This window comes from Saccoglossus kowalevskii, chromosome 15, assembly GCF_978046115.1.
Source record: "Saccoglossus kowalevskii chromosome 15, keSacKowa6.1, whole genome shotgun sequence".
Classification (NCBI taxonomy): Eukaryota; Metazoa; Hemichordata; class Enteropneusta; family Harrimaniidae; genus Saccoglossus; species Saccoglossus kowalevskii.
Window position 1 is genome coordinate 19733724 of NC_140655.1, and position 26110 is coordinate 19759833.

General features: G+C 38.5%; 2 protein-coding genes across 2 annotated transcripts; both read right to left on the minus strand.

Moving 5' to 3' along the window:
* Positions 1-1188: 1188 nt before the first annotated feature.
* LOC144355923 (uncharacterized protein F54H12.2-like) lies at positions 1189-1884 on the minus strand. The gene has a single exon (XM_078010945.2). It carries the CDS (start codon positions 1882-1884, stop codon positions 1189-1191), a length of 696 nt encoding a protein of 231 aa, XP_077867071.2.
* Positions 1885-6474: 4590 nt separating this feature from the next.
* Positions 6475-8796, minus strand: LOC146734045 (uncharacterized). Its single transcript, XM_085508501.1, has one exon. The coding sequence runs from the start codon at positions 8794-8796 to the stop codon at positions 6475-6477; it is 2322 nt and encodes a 773-aa protein (XP_085364627.1).
* Between the last annotated feature and the right edge of the window lie 17314 nt (positions 8797-26110).

Consider the following 26110-nt stretch of genomic DNA (forward strand, 5'->3'; position numbering starts at 1 on the left):
CTTTATTTATTTTTTTAATGGAAATTCTCATGAGTCGTCGATAACATCAAAACAGTGACACTGTGTTTGCTTCGGAGAATTATTCGAACTGAAATGTGTTTCACCGAAACAATTACCCTGCGATAATTGCTTGAAATGCATACATATCTATAAGGTTCACGACAAATTATTGAATCAAACCTATTATATTACACAATAGCTTGATTTGATATTTATACTTGGTATTGACCAATGATAATTGAAAAAATCCCATGAAATTCACGAGCATACCTTATAGTAATGTAAATATATGCAATAATTATATCAACACCCCACTGAATTATGAGAAAATATTGCGGGCATGGCATGGAAACTGCCGCAATTTTTACTTGACTCATACACACCATTGAACTATGGACTTTACGATCACGAGTAATTTAATAACAATAGGACAATAAAACTGTATGACTGAATAGTGACGTGTCGTCATGTAATAGCTTTCAATAGAATAGTTTTCAACTAATATAGTATCATGTGATCGCATAGTCCCCCCTGTCTAGGTCGTATATAAATACCGGTTGCCTGAGGTGGCAGATGTATATGACCAGTTATATTATACACCATGTAGCCCTCGATCCACGTCGTTGTCAAAGTGGGCGTTAATTGTATTAGATCGCCGGCCCACACAACACCGTACCGCTATGGATCATGATATAGCAACACTATGACAACACCGTGTATTCAGGCCTAACACCAATGTAGAACAGGCTGCTGCTATTGTGACGTACTTTATACCGGGAGTGTTGCACAGAACAAATCTGTTTGAATATATCGCCTTGTACCCTATGTTATTTTGTTACGTTGAAATTAGCCTCAGAATTGGCACTGTAGGTTGAGTAAAAGAAAGATTTTGAATGAAAAAAAAATGATGATGGGCTACATATATTGACACTTGTTTCGGTGAACATATACTACAGAAAGGTATATGCGTAATTGTCACAGGACAACCGAAATGTAATTTGGGAAATAACGATGTGCTCAAAGAGGAACACTCTTTAAAGCGTGCGCTTTTCGTAAGAAAGAAAGAAAGAAATGAATAAATACATTCAATCATTTATTTTACAAATATTGCCCGAATAATAAAATGCAATACATTGTATTGGTCTAATCCGCTCATTTTAAAAAGAAATTATCTGAACCATTCATTATTCAGTTACACTGTGTGGTCAAGCGAGAGGGTGAACTGATTTGTCGTCGAAACTTGAAGGAATTGCTTAATATTCGATGTGAATTCAGTCTAACTTCCACCCCATTGAGTAAATACTTTGGTTGAAAAAATATGTCTCCGTGTATTCGTCCGATCATGTCGACCGTCTTACTGAGCGATATATATGCGTATCGACGTTTGAGTCCCATGTTAGCATCATCATCATCGGCTCTCGGGTTTGCGACATTCATTTTTCCAGCAGTGTTCTTCTCAAATATTGCAGCACCAATCTGCGTTGATTTGGCGTCCCCTCCATAATTCAATAGCGTTTCGATCATGGCTCTGTAAGAATAAGTAGGAGACGCGTCCGAAATCTGCTTTCCATTCAGGTACACATCGATTTGATTGAAGAGGGAATGCAACCACAAGTTTGCAGGCCCTACAGTGGCGTCCGCAGCCAAATTACTTCCGTTGGCATTCGTGATTTTAGCCTTGATGTGCAAAAGCGTAGAACCAATATCGATGTAGTCACTTCCGGCCGAAGGTATTACGAATTCGATCGGACCATCGGCTATATTCGTGAGTGGGTTTACCTCTTCATAACTTCCTTTTTCAATACTTGTCTGTGTCGGAGGAATAGTAAAGAGATCGAGTTCAGTCTTTGCACATTCGCAGGAGTGTTCGTGTACAAAAGCCATGATGTTCAGTCGAATATATCCGGAGATCTTCTCCTCTTCTTAGCCTTGGAAGAAATGACACGTCTCGTTGTTGTCTTCTTCCTTTTGATGCTGCGTCCTCGCCCTGTTTGAGAGGGTCTTCCAAATAAATTGCTCAATACTGAAGAAGTAATTTGATGACCCGCAGTCTTTGCTCTACTCGAAGCCGCTTTTTTAAAGTTTTTCCCTTGTACAACGTCACCTAGAATACCCAAACCGGCATCGAGCGCTGGTTTTGCCACTGCTTTCAGACCTTGTGTTAACAGAGGTGCGGCCGATCTCGCCAATCCAGAAAACATACTTCCGATTCCATATCCGCGTTGCAGTCTCGCGCCAGAAAATACAGATCCCCGTCCAATCTGATTCATGTAGTAATTTCTATAAACCCCCACGTGGGGAGTGTAAGGTCGATGTCTGTTCATTTTCTTTTTCTTCACACTAGCGAAGGACGAGCTTTGTGAAAACTCAGCGTCACGATCACACGGCCAGGTTGAAATGGCACCTTCTCCCCCGTATCAGACCTTATATCAATTTACACAGTCTCGAATGTTGACGTTCGAATTGGGAGAAAGTATGGTTTGTTGTAAGTGTGATTGACGCTATCACCGTGGGTTCCTTCAATGTTGACTATTCTCAAGAGAGGTACGGAAACATCACCGACCATTTGGTGTTCGACTATATTGCAATACACGTAGAGGGAATACAAACTTCTAACATCGGCAAGGTAATTGTTGTATTTGTGGGAAATCCTAACAGTTCGGCCAATCCGCCCATCAAGATTACATGAGCTCCTTCTTCGACCGCAATGGTCACTCTCCTAGACCTCGAATTATATGTCATCAGTATTTCATCTGGCAGACCTTTTTCTCGAATCACGTCTAAAATCATTTCGATCAAGTTGTAGTAGCCCGGATTCAATTTCACTTCTCCGTGATCTCTCAGACTGGGTGAGGCATCGTAAAAGATCCTATTTTCACCATGTACAACATTGTACCATGAATTTGGGTAGTGGATGTCGGCCAACGCTACTTCCCAATTGCCATCTATTGAAACCGTTCTCGGTAGTTTGACAGTGTATTTTGTCAACGTGTTGTTCGGGAACACATCAAGCGAAGAATTACTAGGGAGCGTCAAAAAGAAATCCTGCCCCGACATGATGATCTTTGAAATGAATCAGGTCATCGTGTGAAAGGTATTTATAAACGTTCCAAGTCCCTGATCCAAGAATTAAACGAATCGTCATACCCACGCCACTTAACGAAATATTCCACACGGCCTTTACGTTTTCTCTTGCGCAGTACTTTCTCCACAATGTACAATGCATCATCCTTCTTTTACTATTTTCTGAAGTTCTTCTTCGTAGAAAGTACCTTCCAACATTTCACCATTGTAATATGAAATTTTGTAAACAGGTGGTTGCGTATTGAGGCCTCCAACAATCGTGAATACCTCTTCGGTCCAATTGGGCAGGTATCCTTTCTTGAAAACGTGTTTGGTTTTACTGATTCTGACTCTGTCACCGAGTTTATAAATCTTCTTCCTCCCCCTTTTCTCTGTGCTTTAATCACCATACAATATGTCTCTGACCTTTTTCTGGTTTGCGTAGGTAACAAGTGAGGGTTTGGTATTTATACTTCTGTGATGGGTATTGTTGTAAGAACGTACCATGTCGTCTAATACAGGCAGATAAGTCAACGTGTTGTTCTTCGTGAAATATCTGAAAATTTTTCCCTTGATGGTTCTGTTATATCTCTCCACAACGCTGGCTTTAGTCTCATTGCCTGTAGTGAAGAACTTAATGTCTTCGCTCTTGCGGTAGTTTTGAAAAAGTCTGTTGGTGAATTCAGTTCCTCTGTCCGTGTGCAAAACGTCAGGGCGACGACCCTTCTTAAGTATTTTCCGAATTGCCTTGACCAAACTCCCCCCTCTCTTGTCTTTCAGAGGTACGACGAAAGCATATTTCGAAAAAAAACGTTGATACACGTCAATAAGAACTTGTATCCTCTGTTGTATCTGGATATCAAGGAGAGATCGCATAGATCGGCCTCCCACTGCTCGTCAACTTGGGAAACCACCACCCTCCTTCTTTTAAAGGACCGTCTAGAGGGTTTGTGCAGAGTGTATGTATCCTGTTTACTCAACCACGTCCGACTTGGTTTTCTTTTTTCCTCTCTTTGTTTTTTTTTACGGCAGCGTAAAGGGAATTCAAACCCCCGTAACTTTCAGGACTTTGGACATCGTAAAACAGTTCGTCTAGGATGGTACCCGTCTTCTTCGTCATTATTTACGGGTGTGGTTATTTCACACGCGAAGAGGCAGTGGATACGTTCGATAAACGAAAGCAAAGCAGGACAACGTGGATCCATCACGACTGACTGTACCAAAGTGAGATCGAGGGGGTGCGACGGGTTCTATTTAATATGTCACCCAAGTGTGTCGAGGATGAATGGGAGTGGAAACCACATGGGGTCTATGTCTCTGCGGAACTCTCCCCTTGAGTGTGTTGCTATGCATGTAAGACCACCGATCCGTATTGCCAACAAGGTCTTGAGGAACATTTGATATTTTCATAACTTCAGCAAATTCTCTCCAACCTGTGGGGGTGAAATTCTTCCTTTTACATAAGAAATCATTGACTAAATCGATGACGTGTGTGCCTGGCACAGATTGTCCGTCAATAATTAACTCACCGTTTTCACCCCAGTCGACCAGTTGGTTCTGTTTAACTTTCTGAAGTAGAAGCTTCGCTTTTCTCTGCATGCTCTTAGGAACACTTTGTAAGACTTCGGTTGTAATTTTATCCGGTACACCGTCTTTGTCGGGTTGATATTCCCGATTGGCTACAGGGACAGCGCTGGGTAATTGCTGCGTAACGGAGATTGGAATCGGTTCGTTTTTCTTCTCCCGCAACAACAAGTACTTGCGCAGAACTTGTTGGTACAGTTTGACTTTTTCATCTTCAAGCAACTCTTCCATTTGCGTTATGCCATTCATGTCTCTATCCAGGGAAGTCAATGATTTCACCACAGGTCTCGTCATTTGAGCATTCTGGCTTTGGATAGTAGATAATAGTTCAGCAGGGACTAAAGCCATCTTCTTCACTGATTCCATCTATTTAAGACCGAGTAAAGGTGGGAGTATGCTCGAAATTAAGGGAGCGATTAAGGCGGTCAGGAAACCCCCTTTCTGAACCAGAATTGTTTTCTTTTTCTTGACTGAAATTTTCTTATTGGACAGTGCTCGGAGATGTTTCACGTACAACGCCAATTTTCTTTTCTGACTAGGTGATAGCTGGACGTTCCCTTTCAACACATTGAGCGAGCATTCGCACAGACACTGTATCAAGTCACTAGAGGCTCCGCAATTATCCCCTTTTGTTGTTTTGAGTTGGCCTTGTGCAATACAGAGAGAAAATCAGCGTTCTTTCGCATGCGGGTTGACATGATGAAATGACTGATGGTGGAAGACTGTCTTTTTTTATACCTTTTTCACGTACACTATCGGTACTTGAGATGAAAGTATGTTCGTTTGAATGCGTATTTCCTTAGGGGTGTCAGGCATCAGATCCATGAGGAGGTAACCGTGAGGTTCTTGGGTGGCATCGGTGAATGCCTCCTGAAGAAACTTAATGTTTCCGGGGTACATTTGCCTAGCCAGAACGTTGACTTGTAATGCGTCCCTTGGATTTTTAAACAGAAAAATGTAGTGCGTGTTGAGACTGATGGTTCTCGATTGCTTGCCCTGATGAAAGAGATTTTGCAAAATCAGTATCACGGATAAATTTCGTTGGTGAGATCCCTTCGTGAAGAACTGGGTGATTTGTTTATCGTTACCCGTTTCTGTCATCAGATCATCTATCACCAACAAGTTTCTTTTAGACGGCTCAATTATTCTACCAATATCTGGAGGTATCCCTTCGATAAAGCGAATTTGAGGCACTGTCTTCATCATTTCCAAATAGGCTGGCTGAAACTCACCGTAGCACCAATAGATAATGTCTGGTGGTGGAGATATCACGCTGTCACATTGTTCTAATATCTGTTTGACTAAAAACGTCTTCCCAGACTGTGTGGGACCGCACACAAGTGAGGTAAATGGGTGTTTCAATCTTGCATCCATGACGATATAATAGGACCTCGCTCGTTATCGCGTCTCTTTTTACGTTCTTCAATGTACTTTTTCAACATCCAGTTCAAAACAAAATAAGGTAGTGTACATAAGCCAGAATAGATGAGTGATAGAACCATGTCCGATTTGGTAGAATCCATGTCAATGTGATTGTTCAAGGTTCAAATGGATGAATGGAGGTAAACGATGATCTCGCTTTTATTTATATATTTTTTGTTTTGTTTTTAGAAGCCGTATGGGAGGGTACAGTAATCGTCTTGTATCACCCGTTTGTCATACACTAAACCGTATGTTTTAACTTCTTCTCTATTGAATATTCTATCTCCCTTGCGCATTATTTTTCGGGGTCTTTGACATGTAGAGGGCCGCTTGTTCTCCGAACGAGTCGATTCATGGAGTCAAAATTAATTTCCAGTTGATTTCTGTAATTGAGGGTGAACCCTCTCACTTTACACACTGTTTGTTCCCACTTTTGTCCGGTTTGTGTAGTCGGTATGCGTAATTCTTCGGTCCTCCCGATACAAAATGCGTGATGTAATTATCCACTGGTGTTATTTCTCTCGTCAAATCTCCAAGATAATCACCTGTTGGTGGATCCCATTCTCCAGCTCGCTGGATGTAAATGATAGAATCTGTGTCAAAGTACAAGACTCTACTACCTAATTTCTCCAGAACACTGTAGAGTTTAAGTCGGGCATAGCTCGTCGTCATGGCAGCCAGTACAACGTTCGTATTGGGTGCTTCGGTAATGTAGTCTTCTTTATCGCAGTGCTGGACAAGAACCATTTCGTCAGAGACAAAAGAAAGATCTGTGACATTCTTTGTACTATCCATCAACATTTCCAACAGTTTGGCGGACGTTTCTACATATGTGCTCTGTCCAAAGTTTGATCTCTGTCCCAGCTTTCCCCAGAATGAGTTGAGGTTTAGCTTGGCAAGAGTTCTGAGGCCTGGATTTGGGGTTATCTTGCTTCTATCCAAGACGATACTTTCTCTTTCGTGGTATCTTTGGATGTACATGGTTCGGTCTTCAACGGTGCGACACCACTCGGGATAACCAGAAGACTCTTGTTTAATTTTCAGAAACATGTTGATGTACTCTGTGAACAACCCTCCTTCTCCAGTCTTGGGGTTGTAGGTTGCCGACTCATCGTAATGCCAAACTTCATATACCTTGGTGATGTGATACCCTACTTCTTCAGCCTTTTTCAATTCCGGAGTGCACCAAACACCCGTCAGTTGACGTTCATTGACACTGTGGTGACATTTGTCTTGATTCATGGTTTCCGCGCATTTGGAACAGAGTGGGAACATCAGTTTGTTGTTCACCCTGAAAGGTAGAACTGGTATATACAATTTCCTTGGAGGTAAAACATCGCACTTGATAATACCGAAATAGTCCGTGGGTTTGACGATAAAGTCTTTAGTTACGACTATTGGGTGGCCAACTGGATATCGCGAGGTCTTATTGATGTATGGGTAGAGGCTACAAAAGTCAATATATTCTATCTTTTCGCCTTTCTTGATCTCGTAATACAGATGCAGAGCATTAGTACGACCGCCGAGAAAAGCCTCTCTGCCTCTGATAGGATTTGAGATATCTAAGTTTCCAACAAACCTCTCGACTTTGTGATTGTTCTTCATCAGGTTTTTGAAATCACATTCCCACATGGTGACTAGCGAGTATCCTTTCGATTTCAACCACTCTTCCCTCGCCAGTAGCCTTTCATAGAGGGATGTCATACTGAGTTCATTCTTGCGATTCGTTTCATTTCTTCTGGGAAAACACTTTGGGCACCCGTGGAAGTAACAACCGTAGTACTCATACAAGGTTTCGGTAGAAGCATCATATCCGTCTATGTGATAAGGTCCGATTTTCATCTCTCTTCTGGAATTACGAACATGTTGAATACGCGTATTATTGACGTGTGCCTCATATTCCATCCATCTTATAGCATCTGCGGATTGATTCTGGGCGCTGAGATAACCTTTCTCAGGCACAACACCGATTGTATCAGTAGTCAGGAAATTCTTTCGAAATATGACGTTGCACACGGAGGCGATCGTGATGCAACAACTGAAAGGGTCAACTTCGGTGAGATCCATCATCATCGATCTAAATGCCAAACAACACTCTTCGAGTATGCGTACGTCACTCCGACAGAACTTGAGCAGTTCTTTACGTAAATCATAAACAGAGTTCTTTTCTACTTCTCCATTGTACAATGTGTAGAATTTCTTTCTAACCTCCTCATTCATACCATCTGGGTCAAAATAACAATCCTCAGGTATCGGTCCTCTGTAACTGTCTCCAGCGGTTCTTGGAAACAGGTGGGGAAAAAAGCCTTTGTGTAACTCGTCTATGCCAAAGGTCTTAGGAAGTTTAGATAGAGCCATGGGCAGGAAATTCAAGCTATCAATGAATTTGATATCTGCACGACGGATGTATAGTTGCATGACTTTTGAACCATTCATGATGACTTCGGGTAGTATATTGTGATCGTGACAGTATTTCAGAATCATAATTCCATCATATCCCTTTGAATTATGTGCGATGAAAATCATTCCATTATGCTCTTTTTCTAATGCCCACTCGCAGAAATCTTCCAAGGTACGTGAACCATTGAACACTTTCTCCGTATTCTGTGGAATTCTCGCTACGCACAGATCTGGAATATGAGTGTAATGTTCGTCGGTCGTGCATTCAAAATCGTAAAAGACGTAGTTACCATGGCTGTCTGAGTCATCCTCCTCAAATTCTTCCATCGATTCGTCAGATTCTTGGTTCTTTTTTCTATCGGTGAGTGGTTGAATGTAACACAGGTGGTCGTACGTCTGAAAAGACTTGCAGGTTTTGCAGTAAACTTCGTTACATTTGTGAGACCCATCACGATATTTGAGAAGTTTGTGACATTTTTCGCAACGTTGAACTGACTGGCAGAGAGTTTTTACCCCATTAACCGACTTTTGATGCCGTTCGAAACATTCTTCGTTCTTGAAAAATCTGTGACAATTTCCGCATTTTTGCCATCGTGTAACCACACATAACGGTGAGAATAAGACTTATCACACCTAGTGCAATAGTACTTCTTTCCTAGAAAACCTGTCATTTTTGTGATGACGTTGTAGTGTTTATCTTTTAGAAACAAATATATGTCTTTTGAACCTTCTGCGGCATCGCCCACAAAGATGATGGAGTCAAAATGATCGTGCGACAATACGTGTATTCTGAAATTGGGTAACACGCTCTGGAATTTTTTAATCTCTTCGATACCACATGGTCCCTGTTCGACTCTGGCTTTCCGTAAAAGTTCTCTAGCTTGAACGGATTGCATAGAGTAGTTCGCCGTTTTTTTCCTCTTCATGGTACTCCACATCGATGGTGGATTTTCGTCTTTTTTTGCCTGTGACATGGCGACCACGATCGCTCTAGCGCAACACTTCTGGTCATCGGAAACGATTTCAATGACAGATTTGGAATTTTTCAACCTGTCTGCGATCTTCGTGTCAAACTGTCGCTTCCTCCCACGTGTTTTGCCGGCACCAAGGGGCATTTCAACAGATACCGTCCTGATGGTGATGTTTTCCTCGAGGAATATATCTTGGTAAGATTGTAGAATCCTCTCCACTTTGGACATCACCTTGTCGACATTCATGTCCTCAACCGGTATAAATGGTAGCCAAATTTCGTTGTTCAAGTTGGGTACGTTTATGGAAATGCGAATTTGGTCACGTCCGTCAAGGTCAGAGGTGATCAGTTCAAGCAGTTGATGAAAGGCAGCGTGTAATACGTTATGAACTTCATCGAACGTATTAGCATTTGGATGCAAAACTTTTACAACCCAATCCGTTCCACTCACCTTAAACTTTTTGACAAAACGTTTTCTCTTACTGACAAGATTGAAATTAATCTTGTTGGTGATATTCTCGTCACTATCATCCATGTCAGTATCACTGTAATAAAATTCAAATAAATAAATAAATAAATAAATAAATAAATAAATAAATAACATACCTTACATGGTTTTTACCACCTCCGCGTTGATATCTCGAGGTAGATGGTCTGTTAACAGATCCTATTGGACTCGGTGTGTTCATTTCTCCATATATAGAGTACAGGCTTTTCTTACAGGACTTGGGTGTTGCAAACCCAGTACTTGTAGAGCTTCAAAAATAAACAAAAAGATAAAGAAAAAGAAGAAGAAGAAAAACAAATTTCAATTTACCTGTGAGCTGCAACCAGATTTAATTAGAAATTTCAACTTCTGATTGAAATCCGGAGTAGCTATACTACTGGCTGGAGACCATGAACTATAGAAAAAATACAACATCGTATTTTGTAAATAAATAAATAAATAAATAAATAAATAAATAAATAAATAAATAAATAAATAAATAAATAAATAAATAAATAAATAAATAAATAAATAAATAAATAAATAAATAAATAAATAAATAAATAAATAAATAAATAAATAAATAAATAAATAAACACTATCTTTCGTAGGTGATTGCTGAGGTGTTTCGTCTTCACTGAAAAATAAGTGTTATATTATTTTTATTATTCATATTGTTTACTAATCTTCACATGCATATCGAATGAATTCTATGTATAGTATTCGAATACACACCTGCTTATAATAGTACATTCATACTCTAGGTCTGACGAAGTTTGAGGTTGTGTAAAATTCTCCCTGTAGAGGAAGTTAAAAACTTGTTTTATTTTTCCCTCACATAAAATTTTCATACGCAAATAAATAAATAAATAAATAAATAAATAAATAAATAAACACTATCTTTCGTAGGTGATTGCTGAGGTGTTTCGTCTTCACTGAAAAATAAGTGTTATATTATTTTTATTATTCATATTGTTTACTAATCTTCACATGCATATCGAACGAATTCTATGTATAGTATTCGAATACACACCTGCTTATAATAGTACGTTCATACTCTAAGTATGACGAAGTTTGAGGTTGTGTAAAATTCTCCCTGTAGAGGAAGTTAAAAACATGTTTTATTTTTCCCTCACATAAAATTTTCAAACGCAAATAAATAAATAAATAAATAAATAAATAAAATAAACTTACGAAATATTATCTTTCGTAGGTGATTGCTCAACTGTGTCGTCTTCACTAAAAAAATAAATGTTATATTATTTTTATTATTCATATTCATATTGTTTACTAATCTTCACATGCATATCAAACGAATTCTATGTATAGTATTCGAGTACACACCTGCTTATAATAATACATTCATGTTCTAGGTCTGATAAAGTTTGAGATTGTGTAAAATTCTCCCTGTAGATGAAGTTAAAAACATGTTTTATTTTTTCCTCACATAAAATTTCCAAAATGCTCATAAATAAATAAATAAATAAATAAATAAATAAATAAATAAATAAATAAATAAATAAATAAATAAATAAATAAATAAATAAGTTACCCATCATCTGAATTGTCATATTCTACATATGTCTGAAAAATGAAAACAGCACCAACTTAAGTCCAGTTCAAAACAAAAACATACTCACACATACAAAAAACAAAAGATATAGCCTAGTGAGCGTTGGGAATCTCGGCGTGGTCTTGAGTTAGTGTAGCGATCTACATAACAGAAAACAGCGCCAACTTAAGTCCAGTTCAAAAAAACGTACTCACACATACAAAAAACAAAAGATATAGCCTAGTGAGCGTTGGGAATATCGGCGTGGTCTTGAGTTAGTGTAGCGACCTACATAACAAACTAAGGTCATGTCTAGTGAAAAGACACCCTAAGTAATTTAGAAAATGTAACTCCACACATAATAATTGTTTAAAGCTGAGGGGTACGCTCGGTAATTGAGTTCAAGCAATGACTCGATTCAAAAATGATTTTTTTGTGAATGAGAGATATGACATCAATTGAAAACATTGTAGTATTCCTTTTCTGTAAACAAATCTCCATTATTATACATTCTGACTACTTAGACTTACATATTTGAGATGTGTTTTGACATTTCTCACTGTCTATGTGCCAATTTTTTCCCAGTGATTTAAACTGATAGTTTTTCAAAACAAAACATTGGCTAGTGTTTGAAAACGTGAAAACAAAAATAAAAATGAATCGATTACCTTTTAAAAGTGGAATCCGCTTGATCCGATTCTAGAGGCCGCTTGGACATCGTGCTGGAAGTTAGGTGGCATAGAACGTAAATGTCTTCGTATAACACGGGAGTTTAACCAACTCTTGACATTCATATTTCAACATCATAGTCAGCTGTGATATTTACGGTGTCTTTGATGTCTGTTTTGGCTTGATACAATTGTATCAGGACACTAGTTGTACGCATTCATCGTTCAACACAAGGGCAAGTGCTTCCGAGGAATGTTGTAAGTTTGTGTGGGAAATACAAATTAGGTTACCAGCCCTTACCAGTAGTGATTGTCTACCTACGTCATCACCGAGATTAATGTCTCAAGGAATGTTGTATCTGTGGGAAAATAAAAAAGATGATTCATTCACAACATCTAAAAATATAATGCATTGTCCAATCAGCGAGCGAACATTAGAATTTGAAACACGTGTAGTCAGTGGATCACGTCATTTCTTCAGATAGTTGCCTTGGTTCAAGATGAATCCGCTAAACACGTATTTACACGAGTTCGCTGGCTCTTTAGCTCAAGACGTTGTGACTCCATCTCCAACCTATGAACAGGGCAACATGACGAGTCGTGCTAAGAAACGCAGGGCTATTAATTTGGCTTCCGATGGCTCATCGCGTTCAACCGTTAATTCGCTAGCTACTACTACGTCTGAGTCGATGCGTTCATCAACTGGTGAATGTTCTAAAAAGGTAGCATCTGACGTCAGTGCAGTGGCTGCTAAATCCTCCACCATTGCCCCACGAGGTGAGAACATCTTTACCCACCTGATTTGTTCGAGCAAATGCCTTTACGTAACAATTAATTCATTCCGTGGGAAACGTTATGTACATATTTGGGAATATTACAACGGGTACCCTATGAAGCGTGGGGTAGCATTAACAATGGAACAGTACAAAAATTTCAATGAAATTTTACCCCAAATCAACAGTGTTATCAGGTACGTTTTTTTTTTTACAAACAAATAACACATTAATCAATGATTTCTGTAAGCTGTCGTGAACACCTCACATCCATTCTGTTATATCGATTCGTTCAGAATGAAAAACACAAGTAGTCAGCCAATTCGTTAGTAACATTGCAATCAGATTTCCCACTATACTGTCATGATTTATATTTCAGCCTAACGGTGGTTGCCATGGCATCTACTGATAGGGGTTAAATGACGAGGTCAGTCAGTTTGACAGTGGTTGCCATGACATCTACTGATAAAGGTTAATGACAAGGCCAGATGGCGAGCTAGTCGAAATTTAATGCTGTCTCGGGTGAAAATCAGGGACTTGGCAGAGAATCGTTTGGAACATGAATGGAACTTGTGAGTCTAGCGCGGGAAACGACCGAATCCCGGTTACCTAAGTGAACGGTTTTTAACCATCAAATATACCTATCACAATACATTTGAAACTGTTGATAGAGATATTTTTTTTCACAGGCAACAGAAAACCATTGGATAAACTGATTTAAAAAAAATTGTAGCTGAATTTATCTGTTCACAAGTCAGACACATCGTTCGCTCCAATTGTCTAGGTTGTCAAATAGACCATCCTTCACAAACACGACACGCTTGTTTATCTTATGGATTCTGCGATAAAGACACCCAGGTTAGCCAAATTCACCAATACATCGTCAAAGCTTTGCGCGATATTGATATCCGTAAAATTGCCACTTGTTACGATGCCTTTCAACTCATTCACCCAGAACTGGTCGGAAAATATTCTAGACGGTATAATCGTGTGTTATTCTAACTTTATAAATCGAGCCCTGAATTATGCATACCATCTTGTAAAATCATGTTATCAATATGCGAAATGGATTCCCAACTCTTTGACATCATACAGCAGCATATATAGAATAAACATATCGTTCATACTTTAGCAGTTATTCTCTATAGTACAGTGAAATGTAGGAAACTTGAGGAGTTTTCTGTTGACCCCTAACCCTATTCCATTTATTTCAACCTGGTTTTGCTATTATTTTTAAATGTCATGTATAACCATTTTTATTTACTCAGTGTGAATACTTTACTGCGTTTTGAAAATGTATTTCAACTTTCTTTTTTTTTAAATGTCAATTTTTTAGTGAAATGTAGAAACTTGGGAGTTTTCTGTTGACCCTAACCCTATTCCATTTATTTCAACCTAGTTTTGCAATAATTTTTTAAATGTCATGTATAACCATTTTTATTTACTCAGTGTGAATACTTTACTGCGTTTGAAAATGTATACTGCATGTATTTCAAACTTCTCTTTAAAAATTTTTTAATTCTCATTATTACTCCTAAGAATATCATTCTTATATTACTTCTAATAATATCATAGTTATATTACTCAGTGTGAATACTTAACAGTGTTTGAAAAATGTATTCTATTTCAATTTATGATTAATTACTTCAAAACAACAAAACACAAAACAAATAAACAAAAAATATATGTAATGTAACTGATCTTACTAGTTTTTTGTCAAAAATGTATACCCTATGTATTTCAACCATTTTAAAATGTCATGTTTTTAATGCTAATATTCTTCTTTTGTGTATAAAACGTCAGTTTCTAAAATGACGTGTATTTATTTGTGTGTGAGCGCCCTCTGTCGTTCGTTCTGAAAAATTCATGATGATGACGTCACATTTTATGACGTCATCATCCAAATATGACGTCACCGTCCCATCCAAATATGACGTCGTGAACAGCGCCCTCATAATATGACGTCACATTTTATGACGTCATCGTCCCAATATGATGTCACCGTCCCATCCAAATATGACGTCATGAAAAGCGCCCTCATAATTTATTCACATATTCTCATTGTGACGTCATCCCGGCGACACTATAGATCATAATTTATTAACATATTCCCATTGTGACGTCATCCTGTCGACATTATAGGTACGACCATGGGGGCGCTGTTCATGGGATGACGTCATAACGGTGAAGTCATATTGGGGTATTATGACGTCATCACATGATGACGTCATATTGGGATGGGATGACGTCATCCTATCTCAATATGACGTCATCGTTATGACATCATCCCATGACGTCATCCTATTCCAATATGACGTCATCGTTATGACGTCGTTCCATGAACAGCGCCCTCATGGTCGTACCTATAGTGTCGCCTAAACTACTGTCGTCCATGTGATTGTGTACATTGCCACTGATAAAATCTAAATGGTATCCAATTGTGTTTGATATAATATATAATATATAATATAATAACGGTTCGGAAGTATAACCTATTAGGTTAAATAGGCCAGATAACTTTGCATTACTTCTGAATTGTTCTGATGTGATATTTTTCCATCAAAGAAATTTATTTGTTGACAGTTACAATGTTCACGACAAATTTATAGTAAATTTAGACAGACTAGCCGACAGTGCATGTAATATGCTTTTCACAGCTGTACATAATAAATAATCTGCAATTTCCTATAAATGCTGGTCCTACGTACTGATAATACAAATACAAGATTTACAATAGACTCAAAATTAAAGGGTATGACCAGTAAATTAAAATGCCAGGCGTCGGCGTCAAGCAACTACCAAGTATTATTAGGCCTCTGTCAAATTGCTCATGGCGCTTTCAAGTCCATTACGCAATGCATCGTTAGTAGGAAACAACTGGAGAGCTTTGGAGTATAGTGATGCCGCCGCTTCGTAGTTATTTATTATCATCCGGGACTGGGCCTTGTGTAGATAGGGTTGCGGGTCATCTGGGTCTTTTGAAATCATCTTATCAAAGTAGTTATCAAACCATTTAGCAATGGGAACATTCAGTTGGTTTTGTTGGGATAGAATAGTCTCCATTTCTTGATATCCTTTCTTCAAATCGCCCTTATCAACCAGGGCAATACAGTAGTAGTATCGGGCATTAGCGGTATCTTTGTTGTCATGTTCATGAGTAGTAAGCTCTATTGCCCGCTCCAGGTGTTGTAGCCCTTCATCATATTCATTAATACTGCAAAGACACTTGCCAAGCCATATTCTTGCATCGTTGTTCATTTGATTCAGTTCAATCGAACGCCTGAAATGGTGAATTGCTGCGTCGATGTTTTGCGTGTTTGGTTCAATTTTGAAATTATTTTTCAATGATAGGCTGAACTTTCCGAGATGAGCATGTGCGAATGAGCTTTTCGATGGATTCTCAGCAATAACACGTCGATATATAGCAATAGCTTCTTCCTTTTTATCGTTGTTTTGGTAGTAGTGACCCAACCTATCACAGATGTATCTGTCCCCTGGCGATAACTCAATTGCCATGGTAAAACACTTTTCTGCAGTTTTGTCAGGATGTAGGTCGTAGAATTGATTTCTCCAGTCTTCACAATTCCTATATATTTGAGAGTAGCTTAATACTTCGCCAAGGATCGAGTAATGAGATGCATTGTTTCCGTCGTTGTCAATTAAATACAGCAAGTGGTCTGACAGTTGGTGAAAATACGCAGGCGCCTCTTTATATGGAATTGAATAACCTGGTATTGTAGTTCGTTTGACCCGCCGAGACATCACGAGGACAAGCTCTCGCAAATACATCGTGTTTTTTTCAAACTGTATTGCTTGCTTGAGAAACCGTTCGGCATCTTGGTAGTGCTTGCCACCAAACCGAACATAAAAGAAGCCTCGTTCATATTTGGCTTGGATCTTCTGTCGTTGGATGTCATTATGCGATAGCTTACTGAGCTGCTCTGCTATATCGGCTTTCTTGCACTCTGATTGTTCATTTATATATATTAAGCTGGCTAGCGAAATTAGATTGTTAGAGTCATTCAATAGAGCCTTGTTAAAATCTTCTTTCGCTTTGTCCAAGTTGTTATCTCTGACGTACGCCACGAAACCACGTATGTTGTATAAAACTGCGAGACCAGGTTCGTCTTCAATCCACCAATTCATATTTTGCCATACACGGTCAAGTCTTTCTTTTCGTGTATCCAGATCCCAACAAAAAGGTAAAAGATCTTTTTCAGTCAACAGTTTGTGTGAAAACGCTTTTCCAACGCATGTTATGTGGTTTTCCATGTTTGCCCCTTGAGTACAACTGCTAACAATTCAGTTATTCTGTTCTATATTTATATACAGTTTACGTCATGGAAATTCCCATGAGTCGTCGATAACATCAACACAGTGACACTGTGTTTGCCTTGGACAATTATTCTGACTGAAAGGTATTTCAACGAAACGATGACTATGTGATAATTACCCTCAAGCAACATTAGCGGATTAGCTGGAAATGCATACTCATGTATAAGATTTATTATTAATTATTGATTCAAACCTATTATGTTACACAATAGATTGATTTGATATTTATACTTGGTATTGACTCATGATAACTGATTAAATTCCATGAACTTCACGGGCACACTTAGTTTACATTTTTTAATAATGATAATAAATACAATAATTATATCACACATCTCTGCGATATGAGTCAATTTAGCGGGCATGGCATGGAAACTGATGTTTACTTGACACACACACACACACACACCAATGGACTATGAACTTTAGGATCAAGAGTCATCTAATAACAATAGGACATTAAAACTGCATGACTGATTTGTGACGTTTTGTCATATAATAGCTAAGAATAGTTTTCAACGAAGATAGCTGAAAACGGTATCATGTGATCGCATAGCCCCGGTCTAGGTCGTATGTAAATAGCGGTGACCTGATGTGGCAGATGTATATGACCAGTTATATTATACACCAAAGTAGCCCTCGATCCACGTCGTTGTCAGAGTGGGCATTAATTGTATTCGCACACACAACACCGTATCGCTATGGATCTTGATATAGTAACACTATGACAACACCGTGGATCCAGGCCTAACATCAGTGTAGAACAGGCTGCTGCTATTGTGATATATTATATGCCAGGAGCATTGCACTAAAACAAATATATTTGTATTCTATGTTATTTTGTTATGTAGGAACTAGCATAGGAATTAGCACTGTGAGTTCAGTTAAAGACAGATTTTGGAGTTTACACTAGAACATATGCCGTTTAGAGGAATAGGGTATGGCTTATGTAACCTGCATGTATGTGCAGATAACAGTACGTCTTGTGCGTTTAAAACTATTCGACTAACATAGAGGCATTATTGGCTATCCTGTCAAAAAAACAAGACACATCTTCGCCAAAGACACATCTTAGTTAGCTCATAGTACAAAATGAACGCTTTCCTCATTGTATTGTTGATGGTTACTAAGATATTCATGGTATTGCTAGGATTAACTATGATATTCATTCATACCGGTCACTGGTAGCATAGTGGTTGTCTCATCAGACTCATAATCTGGTCAAATCCTACCTTAGGCTGAACACCAAAGGTCGATCCCTACCCTGGGTGAGTGTGCCACAGACTCAATGGGAAGGCCAATTCCACTGGCCGAGATTCATTCACTGACGAATGCGACTTTGGAGGTCCGCAGGTGCTTTTGTTCAACCGAGCCTGGTTGACGCCAGGATAGCGCATTGAATTGCCATGTGATAGAGAGATGGCCACACAGCCCTGTCATGTAGTCCCAAACTGGAAATGACTTCTGTGGCAAAACCACTATGTGTCAGCACTAGCACTTGCAATTTGCACTTACAAATTCAGGTATTCTTTGTATTGCTAGTGGTAAGTAAAATGTCATAAGAATCATAAGTAGAATGTCAATGAAGATGTGAGCACTAGTAAATCACATAAAAATGTCTGTCAATGACTTGTAAGCCGATCTACAAATGTATCATATGGCAATGCAAATAATATGAATGCTGTATTAAATCTGGTTTTCACGTGTGTCCCCGTTCTTGTGCCAATTGTAGTACGTCCAACTCGAGAAAGATTGCACGGTGTCTGAAAACACTATCTCAATTTACAGATGGTGCAGACACTGTCCAAGTTGGTAGTCTTTGCATCAGTCTATACAGGCTCCTATCAATCATGTACTTGAGCGGAAGGGAAACACAAACAGTCTCCACCAACACCACACAACACACTACTCACACTGTTCTTCACCCAACTTTCACATAGGCCAGAGCCTGATAATTACAACAACAGACAGATTTTGCTTTTTGATTTTTCATTCTTATCTGTCTTGCACAAATCAGTGGGCAACCATTTGTGACTAGATGTGAACCAATGGAGGAGAATTTAGGACACGATACCAATTTCATCTGTACCACTTTTGACAAAGCATCCTGATGGTTATGCCACAGCCCATGGAAAATGATTTGTTGGTTACACTGTATCTCAAGAATGTTTTACACATTCCAATGCATTCAGAATACAAACATTTTTGCTACTAACCAACCAACACACATCATCGACTTTCACTAGAATGTTTGATTGAAATATTACACAAAAGGTGATAAATAAATTACCCTCTCACAAAATGTGTTTCTGTGAAAACAAAGTTAGTTTAATTCCTACAAGTATCTGTAATTCAGTTCTATGTACTAGTACATGACGAAATTACTGTCATAGAAACACATTCAATCAATGTTTGGTCATATATTTACAAGTATTTCCTTGCATGTGTATAACATTTTCATTAAAATCTGTGTTTTTAATGTGTAAGGCAAAATTGTATAACTCTAGTATAATATCGAGAAACTATCAAACACAAATACGTATTCACATTGGTATTTGAAGCTTGCTCAATAAATTATGTCAAAATTGTAATATGCTTGAAGCCTGGATATGAATCAAGCCAATCGAGTGGTCCCGAAAACAAATATACCTACTAAATGGCAATGACAAATTGATGGAAAGTTGGCAAGCACTCCTCGAAAGACAAAAAATGTTCTGCTATGCTTTACTCTACATATGGTTTTGATCTATAACTAAATTCATCACAATATGTATACGATTGAATTGAAGTGTTATTCTTTATTGACACTTTGGGAAAATATGCATCAATATGAAACAATATTAAATTAAAATTGTGTAAACTGTTTGGTTGTAGTGAAACGCTGTTTGATTATATTGATTTGAAAATGTGCGAAGCAAGATTCTCAAACTATGGGTAGAATGTGTATCAGTGCACTTCTTGCTTTCAGTTCGAGCCATGGTGATCCTGAACCCAATGCAGGGGCCATATTAATTGGGCTTGTTCGTCCAATAGGTGCGCTCCCCAAACCTGTGAGGCAGTCATAGCCGTGGCGAGTGGGTCCAATGGGACCTACTTCCTGGAGTTGGCAATTGCCGACCACCAGGGGAAGGCATCACTCACTTGGTCCCGTAAGTGAGCCTGGTGCTGCAACAAAGTGTGCTGTACCGGACGACTGCATAACTTGGGGAATTACCCTATGAACTGAGGTCATTATTCTGATGATCCGCATCAGTTCTCGGAGGAACACAGAGGGAACACTGACTAGGCTTTCAGCTAGGTCGCTTAGGCAACAGGTCTGCGATGTCCCAGCCCACCCCCGTGTTAAAATCCATGCCCAGGAACACCAACTAATGTGTTAGCCGAGGATGCGACTTTGCTCGATTTACTAGGAAGCCCAACTGGTGTTGTAATTCCTGTGTTAGCCTTACTGTTAAACTAACCACCCCTTGTTTAGGTATGGGTTGATGTGTAGCAACGCCAGATGCATCAGAAGCACCATCTGTTTCCACACTCTGGTGAATACGTATAGAGCCATGCAAAACCTGAAGGGGAGCACCCTGCACTCGACTACTTGGCCCAAATGGGCAAATCGGGGGAGTTGCTGACTTGCTGGGTGAATTGGTATGTGTGGAGAAGTATCTCTTAAATCTAGCGAGGCTAACCAGTAAAACAGAGCATGGAGAGTAATATGGTGCTCGGTGTTTCCAGGAAGAACATACTGATTTAGTATGCTTAAGTCCAGAATGGGGCGCAGCCACATGTAGTCCTTGCAACCACTTACACACGCGAGTAGAAGCCTGGACTTAATGCAGTGTCCTATCCTGTGCATAGCGCCCTTTGTAAGAAGACTGTCTACCTCCTGTCAGATTGCTTCCGCTTTGTGGGCGTCCAGGGATGGGTTACGTGCTGCCTCCAAGCTTGAATACACCGGCACAATCTGTGCAACAGAGATATGTGGGTTTGGTGGTTCTACATCGGGGTGAGATCTCCTCTGCCGAGGTGAGACCCCACGAGGCCTGTAGAAGTCGATTCAAACTCTGTCTCCCTCGAAAAATATGTCCATTCCTTTCGTCACAAACAGACGCATCAAACTTGCTTCCCATATGAGCCTGGAAGACGACCACTGCAGAAGAGAGGGGACCACCACCTCGTCACTTCTTCTTGAGGGGTGCATCGCCACTCTTCCCTCCCCGGAAGAGACTCTTGCCTCCTGGCTACTTCTGGCCTCAGCTTGGGGTCCTTTCCGCTTGCTCTTGGCAGAAGCCAATTTGGCTTATGGGTCTCACCTGTACGAACTGGTCAGTGGAATCCCGAAGCATCCTTTCATTCACAAAATAAAGCGGGTGGGGGAGGTCTAGTCTGCATAAGTGAGTGGGCTGGAAACTCAAAGGTTGAGGGTTGTCATATTGCTCTAAGTGCGTGAAAATGTTTCCGACTGAACTTTCGAAATATTCCATGAACGTGGCCACCGCCCTTTGCACATCCCACTAAACCACAAATTCGGGGTCGGGCATGAGATTTGACTCCAGACTCTGCTGGCTCTAGTCTCAAACACCGCTTGATCGGGTATCGCTTGGTCCAGCGGAAAGGGTTAAGCATGAAATTTCCCTACCCTAAGGACTAATCCTCTATTCCGCAGGGAACAATAGTCCGCCCATCCACATCGTATGAGCGGTTCCCTTTGTATGTGTGTCCCTCGCACTCTGTCAGACCAGTAAAGCTGTAATCTATTTGAATCTATTTATGGACTTGGCGACATTACACCAACGAGGGAAATGAACGCTTCCTCTAATTGATGTGTTTGAAAAACAAATGTCATACCCTATTTTATTTGTTAACTAATAAACAGCCCAACCAAAACGTTGTTTGTGTAAAATAAAACAATACATACATTTGTTTGGAAATATGGACATTATAATTCATCTATAATATCATTAACGCATTCTATTCAGTAGTATTAATAAGAAAATGCATATTATCTGTTACAATTTACGGAATACAACTCACTTAAAATAATTTATTTTCTCTGCATACCGCTGGAGATATATTACTGAATTTTGTGAAGTAGTGTGAGGTGTTGTTCTATCGGATCTTAGAGTCATAGTTTGTTTTATACGACGTCGTCGCTTAGTTATGCCAAGGAGTAAACACATGCTTGCCAAAGATTCACAGTTCACGAGTACGGACTATGATGTGATAACGTGACATGCACTGCACTAAATCTACGATCCCAATACAGGTACATAGTGATGGTATAACAGTGAATGCATATCCGCGATGAACGGCGATTAACATCGCTAGAGAAGTGATCGCAAAATGATAAACTATCTTTCATTGGAGTAAGCTTATTTTTGGACATTGATTACATAATTTGAAATATTAATTAAGTTAATGAATTTGAGATTTTCAATATTGCTGATAAAGTGGTTATGGGAATAATGTATACATTGGATGTACGCGATTACAACTATATCAACGACTGTCCCGAATTATATATTGTTGACTTTATGATCAAATGAATAAATAAAAAAACAATATCATACATTTATTGACATTCTTATATATATGTATAGCATTCTTTGGCTGTAACGATTCCGCTGAAAAAGCGTCATACTCTCTCGGAGAAGACAAGTATACCAACAAGATGCTACTGGCATGTATCGGAGGACACGATACGTATATCTAAGACTAGTGTGTGCTCTGTGTAGTCAAAAATGTTCCAGTCGATTTAAGTGCCACAGTCAACGCACTGCTTGATATAAAAACCACGTGACATATATCGCGTGTGAAGAACATAGTTTATTTCATCGAATTTTAAAAGGTGATCAGCGACGAACATTTTGTGTTCAAGATATATTTTTTATCAACTTCTATTTATCTATACCTGTGATTGTCTCTGAGATTTGGAATTATGTGAAGCTTTTTTTGTTCTTTGTTGCAGATTAGTGTAATACATTCCCAATGATATTTTTGTCGGCATTTTTTCATCTTCGAAAATAATACTTTTATTCCAAAACTGCTGAAGGTTTCGTGTAGATTTTTGTTTGTTTTCAGATAAGTATTTATTTTTTTATTTTTACAATAGGTCATCGTCAATTTGGTTTTGTGACAGCGCCATAATTCGTCAACTCCACTGATAGTAGTTGAAGGGAAATTTCATCCCCTGATAAAGCACAAGTACCAGTGTTCGCAATTTAGTATTTTGCAAGTTCTATTTCATTAGGCTGCACTATTTCATGAGGTTTAGTTGAAATTGAACAGCTCTTCATATACGAATACTCAGTAAATAATACATGGGTGCAAACATTGAAATATTTGTAAACACAACTCAATTCAGTATGAGGGCGCTGTGTAGACAAGGCGATTTGTTTTTCCGTTGGTCTCTTGAATGCAATTTTGTATTTTGAATCTATTAATAGATTTGGCGATCTTACACCAACGAGAGAAATTAAAAAAAGAAGGCTTTCTTTAATTGATGCGTTTGAAAAAACAAATGTCATCTCCTATTTTCTTTGTGAACTAATAAGCAGCCAAACCAAAACCTTGTTTGAGTAAAATAAAACAATACATACATTTGTTTGGCAATATGGACATTATAATTAACCTATAATATCATTAACACATTCAATTCAGTAGTATTAATAAGAAAATGTAAATCATCTGTTACAATCTTACGGAATACAACTGACTTAAAATAATTTATTTGCTCTGCATACCGCTGTAGATATATTACTGAATTCTGCGAAGTAATGTGAGGTGTTGTTCTATCAGATCGTAGAGTCATAGTTTGTTTTATACAACGTCGGCGGTTAGTTACGCCGAATAGAAAACACATGCTTGCCAAAGATTCACAGTTCACGAGTACAGAATATGATGTGTTAACGTGATATGCACTGCACTAAATCTACGATCCCAATACAGGTACTTACTGATGGTGTAACTAAAAACAGTGACTTCATATCCGTAATACGTTGCCCGTGATGAACGGAGATTAACATCGCTATAGTAGTGAATGCAAATGTTAAACTATCTTACATTGGAGTAAGCTTATTTAAGATTATTTTTGGACATCGATTACATAATTTGAAATATTAATTAGGTTAATGAATTTGAGATTTCCAATATTGCTGTTAACGTGATTATGGGAGTAATGTATACTTTGGGTGTACGCGATTACAACAATATCAACGACTGTACCGAATTATTTATTGCTGATTCAATGATTAAATAAATAAATAAAAAAATAATATAATACATTGATATTGTTATATATATGTATAGCATATTTTGGCTGTAACGATTCCTCTGAAAAAGCGTCTCTCGGAGAAGTCAAGTATACCAACAAGATGCTACTGGCATGTATCGGAGGACACGATACGTATATGTAAGACTAGTGTGTGCTCTGTAAAGTAAAAAATGTTCCAATTCATTTAAGTGCCACAGTCAACGCACTGCTTGATATAAACACCACGTGACATATATCGCGTGTGAAGAACATTGTTTATTTCATGAAATTGGAAAAGGTGCTCAGCGACGAACATTTTGTGTTGAAGATATATATTTTGTCAACTTCTATATATCTCTATACCTGTCATTGTCTCTGAGATTTGGAATTCTGTGAAGCTTTTTTTGTTCTTTGTTGCAGATAAGTGTAATACATTCCCAATGATATTTTTGTCGGCAGCAACTTCGTCGCGTCGCTGATGAAGGTTTCGTGTACGAGTAGTATCTTGATCGTTTTCAGATAAGATTTTTTTTTTTTATTTTTACAACAGGTCAATTTGGTTTTGTGTCTGCGCCATAATTCATCAACTCTACAGATAGTATTTGAAGGGAAATTTCATTTTCTGATAAAGCACAGGTACAAGTGTTTGCAAATTAGTATTTTGCAAGTTCTATTTCATTATGCTGCACTATTTCATGAGGTTTAGTTGAAATTGAACAGCTCTTCATATACGAATACCCAGTAAATAACACATGCGAACAGTGGAATATTTGTAAACAAGACTTAATTCAGTATGAGGGCTCTGTGTAGACTAGGCCATTTGTTTTACCGTTGATCTCTTGAATGTGAATTCTTATTTTGAATCTATAATAGATTTAGAGATATTACACCAACGAGAGAAATTAAAAAAGAACGCTTCTTCTAATTGATGCGTTTGACCAAAAAATGTTATACCATATTTTCTTTGTGAATTAATAAACAGCCAAACCAAAACTTTTAACTTGCCCCCGAATAGCGCCAACACTGACCAAAGGTGAAATGTTCACACTAATCGTTGTGTCGGTTGAAAGGTTAATGTCAATATTCAGCATTTGACATGTTTTTAAGTGAACATGTTACATAACTTCTATCGTGATATGCGCAGTGGTTTGTTTTTACTAACTATTGCTTTGTGTTCTCTGGTCATTCCGGAACATTCCATTTACAAATATGAAATTTAGATACTTTACTCATAATACTAAAATTTTATTTATTTATTTACTTGTGTAGAAAAAGAGGGAGGAAGATATATCAGATAATATTTTACCTGGTTATAAAATTACGAATTATGTCAACAATTTCTCCTGTATGCAATTAATTGTTGAGTCATTATCATGTTCCCAGAAAAGCTACATGTGTAGTAATTAACAATCTATACTAACATTTGAATTGCTGTTTTTTTATACAGATGGTGCATAGACCAACCACTCAAAGATGAAAATAAATAACAGAAAACACTGACGGGTATATGTTGAACACAAAGTTGTCCATGTTTCAAGGGATAATTTAATTTCAATTGAGGTACCGATTGATGGCTGCACGCATCCCCGATAGGCTTGATTTGGAGTACC

Excerpts from the sequence above, each read along its gene's own strand:
- LOC144355923 (XM_078010945.2), bottom strand. The coding sequence starts at position 1,884 with ATGGCTTTTGTACACGAACACTCCTGCGAATGTGCAAAGACTGAACTC.
- LOC146734045 (XM_085508501.1), bottom strand. The coding sequence starts at position 8,796 with ATGGAAGAATTTGAGGAGGATGACTCAGACAGCCATGGTAACTACGTC.